Source organism: Anomalospiza imberbis, chromosome 7 (assembly GCF_031753505.1).
Source record: "Anomalospiza imberbis isolate Cuckoo-Finch-1a 21T00152 chromosome 7, ASM3175350v1, whole genome shotgun sequence".
Taxonomy (NCBI): domain Eukaryota; kingdom Metazoa; phylum Chordata; class Aves; order Passeriformes; family Viduidae; genus Anomalospiza; species Anomalospiza imberbis.
In genome coordinates, this window is record NC_089687.1 from 332,314 (window position 1) to 346,408 (window position 14,095).

Consider the following 14,095-nt stretch of genomic DNA (forward strand, 5'->3'; position numbering starts at 1 on the left):
AAGAAATTGTAAGTTCATGTTGACTTCTTACCATATTAAATATAATATACCATTTATTTTTAAATTTTTTCCACCCTGTTTACTTCATTTCCTTTGTCACTTGGTATATCTTTAAACCAGAAGCTGTTGTGAATTGAAACCATATTTACATAGTACTTTTTGGAGCACCTTATTCTTGACAGGCAGCCCTTGGCACTACCTCAACAATGCCACTGTGCCAGCTTAGATTGGTAAACCTGATTTTATGTAATTATTTCATTTATTTAGACTTTTTACCTATTGGAAATTATTAGACTGGTTTGTCTGGGTGCAAAGAATCAGCAAGAGAATAATCCTTCTGTGGCCATGGGATAGTGCAGTTGAAATCTCTTGCTTTTCCTGCCATCCTCAGTCCCATTTCCCAATCACATAAATATAAAACTTCAGAGATGTTCATCTGATGCCAGGGATAGATTTATTTCAATGATAGTAACTTGTTAATGACTGAATTAAAAGTGAGTTTATATTGGAATGGTTCTATATATTTTCAGAAAGTGTTTTTTTTTTTCCATAAGAGGCAGATGTGGGAAAATCTGGGGGCAGACACAGAATTTTAACTGTGATAAAGAGACAATAGTCATTTAAATTTTCCTGAGTGGTGCTCTCAGCATTCTGGAACTCTTCCTATTTCCTGGAAATTTCTCCTTTAAAATCTATGTTCTACAGGCAGGTTATTAGCTGATTGCAAAGTTTGAAAATTCACTTGGCAGGAACAAAAATCACTATGCTCCCAAGCAGACTGTCTGTTCCAATCCAGCTAGCAGCTATTAGCATAATTATACACCAGTGTCTTGGGGTGACAACCAGACATAGCCCACATCTAAAACAAGCAGTTAGCATGCAGACATGTGGAATACCTTCCTCATGTGTCATATTTTAAATCACATCTCTCTGTTGTTAAGATCTCTTGCTAATGACACTGCAGTATTTTCCCTTCTCTGTCTTATTTCCAGTATTGCTTGTTTTCAAATGTCAGAGGTACTAAATTGTGTCTACTGATACAAACTGATACTGGTTTTAAATCTGGCAACTGAATGGTGAAATACTACTGCTGTTTTCTTAAACTCAGTGACAGATAGGCGATACCTTTTTCAGATGAGTCAATAAAGCTGTTTTAGATGCTCCAGGAGCCCAACAGAGACAACAAATATTCTGGGGCACGTATATAGCTTTTTTTCAAATGATTTTTTAAAATGTTTATCATGTTTTAATTTCCCCCACCCTTGTTTTTATTTTCTGTTTTATAATAGTTCAGCACAAAGTTAATAATGTTACAGAGATGATTTGTGTTAAGTGTCTAAAGCAAGGAGAAGTGAAGGCAGACGTATTTTCAGTGGGGTTTGTATTGATATAATTGTTCACTTGTGCATATAGTATATATTTGATAAAATCTGGAGGACAGGTCTGTCTTCACATCTGTAAAGCTTGCCTGTTTCTTGTAGGAAACCTGACAAGTTCAGGTCTTGGTTTTGATCTGGATGCTGGTTGTTTCTCAAACTACAGGAGAAAAAGGAGTCTCCAGGCTGGAAGGTGCTGGAAGGTAAAGGACAGCATCATTAAGCAAAGGAACCTTACTGGCTAATTTTAATTATAGATTTTTTTTCTTTTCCCCACAGAAGGACTAAAAAGATATACCTTTGTCATCACATGTTTTATCCACCGAAGTGCCCATGTTTAAAAAAGTATTACTGGGCAGTGGAACAAATGAGTGAATTCTAAAGGACTAGGTTGCAACACACAGACAGAGGCCTTTGGAATTTCATCCTAATGGAAATCAGTTTCTTCTCAGAATGCGATTGCTGTTTGCCAGTGAATAGGCAGATAGTTCATTTCACAATCTTTCTGGCTTTGAGGGCTAGCTGAAAATTAGCACATTACGTATCCTACTACTTGTCTTATTCTTTTACACACGATTCATATAGTGTTGGACAGACTGGGAGGTGATGTTTCATACAATAGAACGGTGTGTATAACAGTATTTGCTAACGTCTGGGGTGCCCTGAAGCAGTAAGGAGATATGGTGCCTGATGTCATTGGCCTGCTGTAGGACTAGTGCTGGTCAGTGAGCCAGCTGACCCTGACAAGCTGACCCAGCCCTTTGCATGTCTGCAGAAATGCTACTGCTGCAGTCTCCCAAAGGGACGCCGTCTTTGCTTTACGCAGCACTATCAATTTCTACTGGCGTGACAGTGAGTGTACTATGGCTGCACACTAAATCTTCAGTGATATGGCCCACACAAACAATTAACACAACAGTTATCCCTTGTCTGTGGAATGTAGTAAAAAAATAGAGTGAAATTGAAAAACAGAGGAATTAATCACATTGAGACAAGCTCTACAGGGGGATGTGAGGACAAGTATCAGAACAGGAATACTTACTGGAGTTTTAAAAGGAGAATACCAGAATTTCTTCAGAGATACTATCACACATACCTGCCTGTGACAAGCACATCTCTCAAGATTTTTATAAAAGTGCACAGAGAGAAGTGAAAGAGAAAACAGTTTCTATTTCTGCTCCTTGTTTTTCTCTTGTGGAATGTGTTTGGAGAATTGTTTATCTAGAGCGAATGCTTGGTTGGATCACGGTGGATTGTTTGGGCCTGATGGCCAATCGGATCCACCTGTGTCTGGACTCTGGAGAACAGGGTCACGAGTTGTGAAAGAGATAAGATAGAGAGAGTAGCATGTAGTTTTTAGTATCCTCTTTTATATAGTATAATAATGCATCATAGCATAATTATAATAAAGAATTCATTCAACCTTCTGAAATAAGTCAGACATCAGCATTCTTCCCATTGGGTTCACCGACATCTACAACACCTGCCCATTCCATTGTTGAGCATATGTTATACTGAGCTTTTGGTTCTCTTTCTGCGTTCATAGCATTTCTTTCTGTTCAAGCCACATGAAAAGTTAATTCAACTCCTACGCATTATTTAAATATTCAGGGACTGCTGGCACAGACTGAGGGCAGGCAAGTTAATGTGGACAACTGAAACGTTGCTTGTAGCTCTTTCAAACACAGCCCAGGACTCAGCACGGCAGTGTTCCCTGGGCAGGTGTGCCAGTAAAGGACAAAAATAGAAAGTTCTTGCTCCTGAATTTAGTCTACAAAGTGGGTATAAAAGAATGCGACAGGCACGGCAGCAGAACAACCAGCAAGGCCGGGACAGCTGCCTGTCCAACCACCCACAGGCCACTTGTGCACAGGCACCATCCAGCCAGGGGAAGAAACAAGGTCAACCTTCCTTTTGTCTAATTGTGATGTAATTACCAACTCTACTCTGAACTAAAATGCCATTAACCAAGCCAAATAAATATTACTTTTTTTTTTGATGGGGTAAAAGACCTTAATAACAGCAAAAAGAAAACTCAGTATTTTTTGAAAATGCATGTGTTTTAAACTAGTGAATGCCCTATAAGTAGTATCTATCTCAATACAAAATATTTAGAATCTCAAATAAAGTAGTGATGTCTTTGGATAACAGAACTCACGAATATCACTTTGATGCTAATTGTGAGCAAATGAAGAAGCTTTCTGCTGACTTCTGCCTTCCAGGCAGACGGTCACTTCCCCCCACTCCATGGCAGTGTTTGGAGAGGTTTCCAAGTGGGGCAGCCAGCACTGAGTCCTTCCCTCACCTCTACCTGGTGGCCACAAATGAGTCCCTGCCCTCTGTGATGATGAACAACCTTCCAGCAGGTCTCAGTGACAGCTTTCCCCTAGTGCCTGCTGTTGTTGACAGCTCCAGGAATCTACTTGCAGCTACAAAGTCATGTTCGCCTCATTTTTCAAAAAGTTTATTCATGTTTATGTTACCTTTTGTGAGTGTTAGTCTTTGACACAGTAACTCAAACACAGAATGCATGCTTGAGTACTGTCCTTGGCCAAAATGGATTCTCTTCAGTCTGTTTACTCTGATAGAAAAACTCATCAGCCTTTTCCCAGTGTTCTCAGTCCTTCCAGGATACTGGAAACCCTGAAAACCCAAGGAAAATGCAGGGATGTGGAGCAAGAATGGTGGTTACAGACAGGGTAGAGGTAACAGACTGTACAACACAGGAGAGTTTGTGATTTAGTTACTTAAAATAATCAAAAATTGTTATTGGGAAGAAATCCAAGCAGACTGTAGTCAGAATGGAGAACATCATTTCTAGGACAGCAAGGTGACCTGAATTTCCTTGGGAGAGCAAGGGGAGGGGAAGAGGAGTGATGGAAAGAAAACAGCATAGAGTTCTGAAGTATCTTGGACTGCCAAGACCAAAAGTAAAAACGCAAGTCTAAGGAATCTTGGTAGGAAGGTGCTGGATTTAGCACTTTGGGCTGCCAGCCTGACACATTCAGTACATTTCCACTGGAGAGAGCTGAGAAAATGGCCCAAGTGTTTTGGTATGTTTAACCTGCTTAAGAACATGCAACTAGACTTAATTTTCATGGTATTCGTTTCTGAATATCCCACAGAGAAAATAATAAGAAAAAAATGAACAGGGAACAGCTTTCCATAGATGAGACTTCCATATTTATTGTTATTCCATGTGCATAGAAAATGGCAGTGAAGTTCCTTATGAAATAGGCAGGGAATGGGAGAGATGTGGATATACTGGACTAGCTTTGTGCTTCAGAATTACACTATTCATTTTTTAAAATTTGGGCTCTTTTCCTCTTAGAATTCACAACACTTTCTTGGTTTTGGGGTTTTTTTGTGCATGATGTTTCAAATTCCTTTTTCAATGACACACCGCATTACAAATGGATGGCACTTGAGACCAACGTGGCATTTCCATATTTACACCAACAAAGAAATTTACATGACGCAGTAGCATACAATCCTGACATTCAGTAATAGCAATAAAACAAGGGCAGCCATTGGATTTTTTCTGTACAAACTATCAGAACAAGACTTTTATTCACATTAAAAAAATCAGCTTTAATTTGCTCTGACCTACACACTTTTCAAATTCATCATACTCAATTCTCAAACCTTTCATCACATCGCCCACACCCTCACCAGACTACAGGAGCTACAAGTAATGATACCTAACACCTAAGCAGAGCAAAACCATCCCTGCCAGCTTTTTCTCCTGACAATTCCTCACTCAAAAAACCCCCCAAAAAAACAAAAACAACAAAAAAAAAACAACCCCAAAAACAAAACCAAGCCCCCAACCACCACCTCCCCCACCAAAAAAAAAATCATCCTTTTTCCTTCTTTTCTTTCACTTTCACATTTCTTAACCAAAGCAACACGGGGCCATTCCAGTCCTTCTCAAGCCAGACAAGAAGCACGCTGGGTTTTTCTCTCTGGTGCTACACCCAGGAGTCAGGAGAGCCTGGGTACTGTTCTGCTCGGTAAGAAGATCGTCTGGTGGAATAAAAGTCTACATAATTGGTGGTTGATTTCAGTCCATACTGTGTTGTGTAATCGGAAGTAGCAGGAAAGTGAACTCGATCGTCAAAGTAAGGGTCCTCGTAGCTGTGTGGGGACTGCAGGTACAACCGATAGGCATCATAGTTCTTCCTGGTGGTATCTTCTTGGCTGTAGTACAATTGCTGATGCTGCTGGTAAAATGATATCAAAATAAACTTTCAAAAATATAACTATCAGAGAAAATACTTCACACCAATGCAGCTCTACCCATGACAGTAATGCAGGTTTCGAACCTCCATGAAATGTACCCAGGGAAATGGAGGAAGTGCCCCTGAGTTTGCCGTGTGTCTCCTCCTACATCACTCGAAGGGAGTAACTCCAAAAGTGCGCAACTTTAGAGCTCAAGTACAGTAAGTACAGAACCTGGCCATACCTTCCAAACCAGCCCAAACCCAACTCAAGTCAGACAAGAGGTCTCAGATCCCACTGTAAGAAGGTGCTAAAACACGTGGCTCTCAGGGAGGCAGCCAGGCTCCAGCAGCCCTGAGGCCCTGCGAGCCCAGGGCACGGAGGCAGCGACTGTGGGGACGGGCTGTGTGCCCAGAGCGCAGGCCTAGCCCCTCCCGCTGAGCCCGGGCAGCGGCGCTACCCGAACACAGCTCTGGGCTCACCTGCAGCCGCCGGTTCTGTTCTCTCGCTGGTGAGGAATAGGAACTGATGTAAATTGGTGAAGCTTTGCTGGAGCCTGGGAGAAAAGATGTTAATGCATAAACTTCAGCCTTTATTCATTCAGCCCTAAGTCTATTGGTTTTTATCTTGCCTTTTATGCAGCACCCATACTATTAAATCGGCAGACTTCAGTACTGCTAACGATACAATGTAATAACAGAACGATGGCAAATGTCCCTCAGCAGCAGTTACAGCAAGGCCAGGAGGCTTATGTTGCTGTTTCTCATTTTACAGACCGAAAATCTTTAAAGCAAGGAGCTTCCTTCTCTTTAGTCACTGTCATCTATTGTTTTGCTACTTCTGTGACACAGTAAGAAGGAAAAGGGAGATCAGAGAAAATATGAAATCTTGATATAATTTAGTAATATAATAACATACAACTGCACATTAAAATTTATAACATCATTGTTATAATATAATGTATATAATAATACAAATTTCTGCGCTGGTATTTTAAATAAAAATAAGAATTCCAAGTGCCTCTCACCTCCCAAAATAGGGATCTGTGTTTACTCTGGTACTGGGCAGTTTTACAGAGAACAGCAGAGCCAGTGACACCCTGCCCTGTGCCACAGCCAGCGAATACAAAGCACGGATAGGGAAAGCAGCAGCTGGCAGCGACCAGCCCGCTAATGCAGTTGTCTGTGTACGACTGTCAGCTCTTCCCACAAGGAGTAGCTCCCTGTTCCAGAAGATGCTCAGCTGGTCTCTTACCAGTGTAGATGTCTTTGTGTGCAATGACATCGCCCTGGCTACTGTAATACTGCATAGAAGGGTGCGTCCTGTCGTACTCGGAGCGAGGCTCTCTGATTCCCAACAAAGCCGGGGACGAGGACGTGCTGCCAACTGATGGGAAAAGAGATTGAGAGATTGTTGTCAAGAGTGACAACAAAAGCCTTTTGCACAGCCAGCCTTCCTCACCGCTCCCTGCTCCAAGTGTTCACAACCAGGGAGTGGGTAAGGACAGAACACCGGAGCTACTCCTAGGTGAACACCCTAGAGCTGCCTGCGAGGGGCAGCCACTGCTCTGTGGTGCTCACAGGCAGACACAGGACTTTGGTGACACTCACAGCACAGATATGGGACCGTGCCATGCCTAGGACATCCCCTGTGTGGAGGCAGAAGATGATACTCTGCTAATGGTGATGGTCTGTCTAAGTCATACTTAAACACAGTACTTAAGGCCACCCTGTCACTTGTCCAACCCACCTGGCCTCAGTGACCCCTGTATGCACAGGTGAGTCCTGGGCATGGTGTGCTCTGGGAGGCCAATGGCCATGGGGGGATCCCAGCAAGGGATCACTGTGTTCCTCAATAAGCAGCTGAATCTCAACTGCCGTTGTAAGATGTTTGTTCTGCTAAATCCTCCCTGGTCTACAGATCCCTTGGGCTTTGTTGGCTCAGAAAGACTCCAGCAATGGGAGTAAAATAGTTAAAACAATGTCTATAAATTTTGCTTCAAAATATTAGTTCGATGACAACCACTGATGTGTCTGTTACATCATAGCTCAGAATTCTGTGTTATTATGGATAGTTTAATTACTGGTATTTTCCTGGCACATTCATGGCTAAATATGCCATGTTGTTAAAATTCTGACATGGGTCAACATAATAATGTGTGTTTTAATGATGAAGTGACTGAAACAAGAACAACTGTTTCAGTCCAAGCGTATCTGTTCCAACAGGCATCTGCTGTGCTCAGCATGATGCTGCACAGCCCCTCTGGGGATGTGGGCCTTTCACCAGCTTCCACTGACTCCCTTGGGCTTGGCTGTGCTCTAGAGCAGAAAAGCAGACACTTCCTATTAGGAATTTTTACTAACCCTCTTTGAAATACAACATCCTCTGAATATTAAATTAGAGCTGCTCATCTACTTCCTACTTGTCACTCAAAGAACTGGAGTAACACAGTTGTTCTGCTGGTGTATCCTGGGAGAGAAAGCGCCGAGACAGAAATTTGACAGTTGGTGTCAGAATATCCTTTTACACTTGGGTAGAATCCAGTCATTCCTTGAGCATAAGCTGTACTGGCTTCCTTGGTGGGTGAGAGGAACTCTGGCACAAACACCACAACAGGTTTACTTCGTGTAGGAAAACAAATCCCTGGTGGAGTCCTTGTTTTTCAAGTCAACCATGTCATAAAGGAATGTGTGGGGGTTGTTACTTTTATGTAAAGAAGTAATTAAACAAGAGTGTTGTAGGAACTGGTCACTAATTTTAGCAGTCACAGTAGGTAGCTGTTTCTCAGTATTAACAGAGATCTGCTCTAGATGGTCTCTAGAAGAGTAAATTGGGTAAAATAAAATGAAGACAAATGAAGACAAAATAGAAGGCTTCAGGTAGGTTTTGGATCAGCTGTCTTGAAGATCTAAATCCCAGCACTGAACACATTGAAGGAACAATGATGAGAAATAATCAAGAAGGAGTCAGAAAAGTAAGGTTTCTGGGTTTGGTTGCTCATTCTTACGGAACGTGGCATAGCTGGGAATGAAAATGAGCTCCTCAGTGTGGGTGTGTTGCTGTTTATGCTGCCAGGTCCCCGTGCTCCATGCGGCCACTCCACAATCCCCGCACAACGCAGGAGGAGTGGCTTTGAACAGGGCAATGGCTGGTACCAATGTCCAGCTCTATTCATTGAAGATTTCACTTTGCAGGAACAGTTCAGGGAGCACTCAGAGCACGTGAAGTACTTTGCTCAAACACCAAGGAGCAACAGCCTGACTTCTGTGTTTTAAATGGGATTAGTACCAAACTGAGAGGTGTTTGAGTTAAAAACATGGGACAGCAGGTCCCCTTCACCCTCCCTGACTGACCTGACTGCATGACAGGTGACATCTGCTGATTGGCTGTGGATAGAGAAGGATGGGATTTGAACCTCTCTCGTTCCAGTGTTGATACTGGTGTAATAAAGTGACTTTGATTCCATCCATCCTGTGGAGTGGCAAAAAGAAAAACACATCAGAATTAATTGCAAGTTATGAGGAGTTTTTGTGGCACCGTTTTCCAGTGTAAGCTAATTTTACAATTTACCTTTTTGTAAATGCTCCGGAGGTCTCGGTACTGCCACAGCGTGTTCAGTACCTGGGCTGCTGCCTTGACAACCTTCAGTGAGGACCTGAGGAGGCGACAAATATGGCAGTGTAAGAAAGCCACTGAATCCCACTTCAAAAGAACAGCGTTCCTCAGCTTCGTAACAGCCTGAACCTGCTGCTGTGGGCACACCAGACCCTGCACCACCAGCGTGAGCACAGCCAGCCAGCAGCCTGCCCACGAGATGGGCTCCTGCTGCCCCATCCCCCAGCCACAGGGGCCTCCTGCTGCTGACCCACCACACGCTCTCAGGTGTGAGACTAGACAACCAGAGAACTTGTCTGAAGGCTTCCCCAGAGCTTCCCCAGAGCCCTGATACTGTGGGCAGGACCAGCTCCCCTTAGCCAGCACTTGCTCGGCAATGCTGTTAGAGGGCTTTCCCCCGGCCATGTTCTCTTTCCACTGACCAAAGGGCTGCCCTAGGTACAATTCATAGTTGCTGGGATACATCCTGACAAAGGTGCCCACAGTCTGACTTGGAAAAGCTCCAAATATTTTATTAATCTTGTAGGTGTTGAAGAGGTGACTGGCTAACTCATTGAGCCTGAACAGGTCCCATGACCATGGTTACTGTGAGCAGCTGTACAAGCCTTCAGAAGCCTGAGACAGAGAGCACTGCCCAAGATGACAGTACTGGTGCCTCCTCCCTCCCAGTGAGACTCCAGATGACAGCTCCTCAGACCCAGACTGCAAAGGCAGATCTTTTTTTCACTCAAAAAACCATTTCCCCCATTCTTAAGCATTTCAAATGGACACAAACAGCTCAGGTATGATCTTTGCTGCCTACTTGCCTGTCACCTCTTCCCTTTGTTATGTTGACCAGCTTCTCTATCCCGCCGGTGTCGGCAAGGGCCTTGGCATTCTCCATGTTCTTGCTGGTGACCTCGTGCAGGGCGCAGCAGATTGCGGCCACCGTCTCGTCCGACAGGACGCTCGGCCCGTTGCCTCCTGGCAGCCGATTGACCAGGTCTCGCATCGCGTATTTACCTGGAAACACACACCCACAGAGCCAGGTCAAAACCACTGCTCGGTCCTTCCGGCTGGAAATTGCATAAAACTGCAGCTGAAGGCGGGGAGAAGCAGCACAGTACCAAAACCTGCCAAGAGTTCACATTTTACATAGAGTCAAGGGAGACCACATCACAATTTTTGAACTTTTTTTCCCTTTTAGCTTAAGAGGGTGAGAAGCTGAATTGTGCATTAAAAGAGGAACAATTTTAAACAAGAATTATTTGGAGAAAGAAGAATTGTTCAAGGAAAAATGTTAGGCTACTTATTATGATGGACAGAGCAACACACATTGCTGGGCTTCATTTATGGCAGGATTAAAGGAATCCTTACAGTAACTGGAAATTCTTTCTTCTGGATGTTCTGTTCACCTTGTTTGCTACCTGTCAGCACTCAGCTCTGTTAGCGCTCAGCTCTGTCAGGCTCCAGTTGCTGACTGATGCCAGAGATAAGCTGCACGCAAGGGACAGTAACTAAGATAAGGTCAAGGTTTCCTCCTGTTTGGGCTGTACTGTTAATTGAATGATTGACTGATTTTATAGGAGACATGTATTTGAACATAACAGTGAATAACGAAGGAGCTTTGCATAAAGTCATTCACTATCTATTTGCATAATGTGCCTGAAAGGAAAAAAAGAAACAAAAAGGAATTCTGCAGGCAAAAGGAAACTCACTGGGAAATTATCCCCACATTGGCGTCTGCAGCGATACCCTGCCATTACCAACCCTTTAGCAAGCTCAGCCACGTGCTGCATGTTCCAGCTTATATTGTGATTTGCTGGAGTCGTCATCTCTCATTTCCTTCAGTGTCACCCTGTGAGCCCATTGTTCCTTTCCTATACCGGCAGAGAAGCTCCTAAAGCTGATTTCTAGCATTACTGCAGAACTTGCTTCACATCTGGCAATGTTTTATCCAATGGTCTGTTTCAGAGTGTGTCGGAAGCCAGAAATTCTTTCAGAGGTACAGCTTTGACAGGGAGAGGGAGCAGGTGGAAGACCATTCCTGAGCTGAAAAGTTTTGCCAGGAACGGAAGAAACATCCTGACAAGAGAATATCACCTGAATCTGACCTGCTGCTATGGAACTGGATTCTCTTTTTACACATTTCTCACATGTAACACTTGCACTGCAGGAAAACACACTCTGAACGTCCCAGATGAGAAGCTTCAGAAACAAGTAACACCTGTTATCTGTCCACCTGTATTTCTCTTTTTGAGAATAACGATCCTCTACCTCTATGAGCAGCTATATCCTTGACCCCACAATTCTACACACAGAAAATGCTTTTGTAACAAAAATGAGACTTTTTTATATCACACCGTTTGTTAACAGGGTTCACTGAAGCCACAGCAGCCTGAGGCTGAAGCATGTTCAACACTAACAGACTGACAAAACTGGGGGCAGGACAGGCAGGAAAGTTGATTGTTATTTTCTTGGGTTTTTTAATGCTAGATAAGAAAGGCACAGATGAATACTTAAAGGGTTAAATATTAGAACTGATAAGACAGTAAGTTTTTCTAGCAAGCAGCTCTATTGATGACTTAGTTCAGCAAAGACACAGATGATGCTTTGTATCTGTGTTTTCCTGGAGAAGATTTCTTCCCTCTCTTCTTCAAGATTGTTAAAAAGCACAGCCGTCATGGCAGCAGAGCTGTTCCAGCCCTTGGGAACACATGGGAGACCTGCACCCCCCACGCAGGTGAGCACTGAGCTCCAAGGAAGCAGAGCTGTGTCTCCATCCCATTTGGCATTGCGGGTTTTCTGTCTGGCTTGGCTGACTCCCATCCCAAGCTGACTGCCACCCATGGAAGGGGGCCAGCAGCAAACTAATGTGGCAATATTGCTCTGGAAAGCTGCTGCTGTCAGGAGGACTCATTCATGTGACACAACTGATGTGACACAGAAACATTGAGTGTGCCGTTCCCGTTCATGGAATCTCTCCTTGGATTTCCCACCCGAGGTCTGACACGCCGGTGCTGGTGCTCTCTTGAGGACGGTCTGTACGTACCAATAAGCTCCTTGTTCCGGACGTCTAAGGCCATGTTCCTTAAGGCAGTGGCCACAGACGACACCACTCTGTCGTTGTCCATCCTCAGCAGCTCCACGAGGATGGGCAGCCCCTTCTCCTTCCTCACGGCAGCGCGGATGTAGGCTGCGAACTGACACAGAACCTCAGTTACCCACCAATCCTCCACAGCACTGCCACTGAAACAGCCTCGGGCTGGACTGGGACTCTCAGGCATGTTTGGTCATTTCCAATAAAAGATGACATGTTTGATGTGCGCTTCTTCTGTGTTATAAAGAGCTGGCTCTTTGCCATTTTTCACTCATTCCTCTTACAAAGAGAGAAAGCATCTGAATAGATGATGATTATTGAAAAGGGAGCAGGGGGGTTGGGTTTAGCTTGTATTTTTTTTTTTTAATACCAATTTCATAATGGTCAAACTGAAAAAGGCTTAGCTGGCTTGCTGCAAGCAAAGGAAGCAATTAATGCTTGCTGTGTTTTTTAATTTCTGCATAACAAATACATGACACAATATAGTGTTCTCATGTGCTGCTTATGTAGCACATTATATATGCAATGGCCAGAATGTATGGAAATAAATAATAGAATATGGAAATAAGGTAAGTATATTTGTCCTGGTCTTATTTCAACAGCACCTCCCCACCAGAATTCACAGCTAGAAGATGCCAGAAAAGTGTTTTGATCCGATAAGATCAAAAGATGAAGCTGGAAGAAGCTTTTTCTGTTCATTTAAAATAAAGGCCAGCTTCCATATGGCTCTTGTTGCCCCTGCTCTTTGTCAAGGCTTTTCACTGTGGAAACATGACTGCAGCACATGAGCACAAATGCACAGACAAGAGGGGAATGCTCAGATGCACACGAGAAAATGGCATGTCCCCCCCAGACACATTCCAGAGTCTTACTAGAAAAACAGCTGGACTACAAACAGGAGGAGGAGCAGGAATTCCCATACCTTCCAGTTGCCTGCAGAAAGGTTCTGGAGTGATCCTGCAGAGCCCTCCAGAGTGGCTGGGTTGGAGCTCTCTGCCAGGAGTGTCAGGTATGGCTTCACCACCGATGGGTGCCAGAGCATCTCCACACCTTTAGGAGACTTGGAAAATCCCGGGATAGGGCCAACTCCATCCCACTGAGAAAGGAATGCAGATTTGTAACCGGACAAAGCCTCTGTATTTTCATTCAATGTAGGGTTGTTTTTGTCAAGCTATGTCCTCCCCCACCATGAGCCAAACCCCATCTGAGGTATTTGCAGTACATTGAAAATACAAACCTGATCCTCCTGGGAAGTTTTTTTTTTCTTCTTCTTTTTCTTCCCCCAGCAGCTTGGCTCTGAGTCTTTGCTGGGTGACTCTTTTCCCAACAAGTCATCCAGTTCATTGATTCCCAGCAGCCGTGCCTGAGGTACCTCCAGTTCCAAGCGGTAGGAAAGGTTCCTCAAGGTGCACACACAATTCTCCACTGTCTGAACCAAACCAGAGAGACACCACGTCACCAGTTCTTCCTCACACAGACACAAACCAAACCACACCAGTTCAGTAGAGAAGAAAAGGCACTGGGAGCACAAGTGCTAAACGCCAATGCTGGGCCTTGGGCTGTCTTGTGGCTGCTTCTCTGGGAAAATCCAATCTCTCTCAAATCTGACAATATTTATAAGAGTGATCTCTGCTATAGGGGCTTATTCTTTAGTATTCTGAAAATGAAAAGCAAATGAGCTTATTTCTGTTTTATTAGGAAACAGAGCAGTACTGCTGAAAACAAGAGGTGCCTCTGTGTTACACAGCTGAGTCTGGCTGTGCCTCAGTAACCTGGGGCTGGGAGCGATGCCAGTTGAGCTGAG

General features: G+C 43.9%; 1 protein-coding gene across 10 annotated transcripts in view; it reads right to left on the reverse strand.

Moving 5' to 3' along the window:
* Window positions 1–1,233: 1,233 nt before the first annotated feature.
* PKP4 (plakophilin 4) overlaps window positions 1,234–14,095 on the reverse strand; it is a 70,232-nt gene continuing 57,370 nt past the window's right edge. For 8 of the 10 annotated variants that reach the window (XM_068195046.1, XM_068195044.1, XM_068195042.1 and 5 more), the window contains 10 exons: window positions 13,529–13,720; window positions 13,214–13,387; window positions 12,244–12,394; window positions 10,019–10,214; window positions 9,168–9,252; window positions 8,951–9,068; window positions 6,852–6,983; window positions 6,080–6,153; window positions 3,860–5,599; window positions 1,234–1,572 (listed from right to left, as the gene is read on the reverse strand). In XM_068195046.1, coding sequence (XP_068051147.1) covers window positions 5,348–5,599; window positions 6,080–6,153; window positions 6,852–6,983; window positions 8,951–9,068; window positions 9,168–9,252; window positions 10,019–10,214; window positions 12,244–12,394; window positions 13,214–13,387; window positions 13,529–13,720 — 1,374 coding nt within the window. In that variant the 3' untranslated portion in view covers window positions 1,234–1,572; window positions 3,860–5,347. The remainder of the gene's footprint in view (window positions 1,573–3,859; window positions 5,600–6,079; window positions 6,154–6,851; window positions 6,984–8,950; window positions 9,069–9,167; window positions 9,253–10,018; window positions 10,215–12,243; window positions 12,395–13,213; window positions 13,388–13,528; window positions 13,721–14,095) is intronic. The other 2 variants (XM_068195045.1, XM_068195043.1) reach the window with 1 other exon arrangement.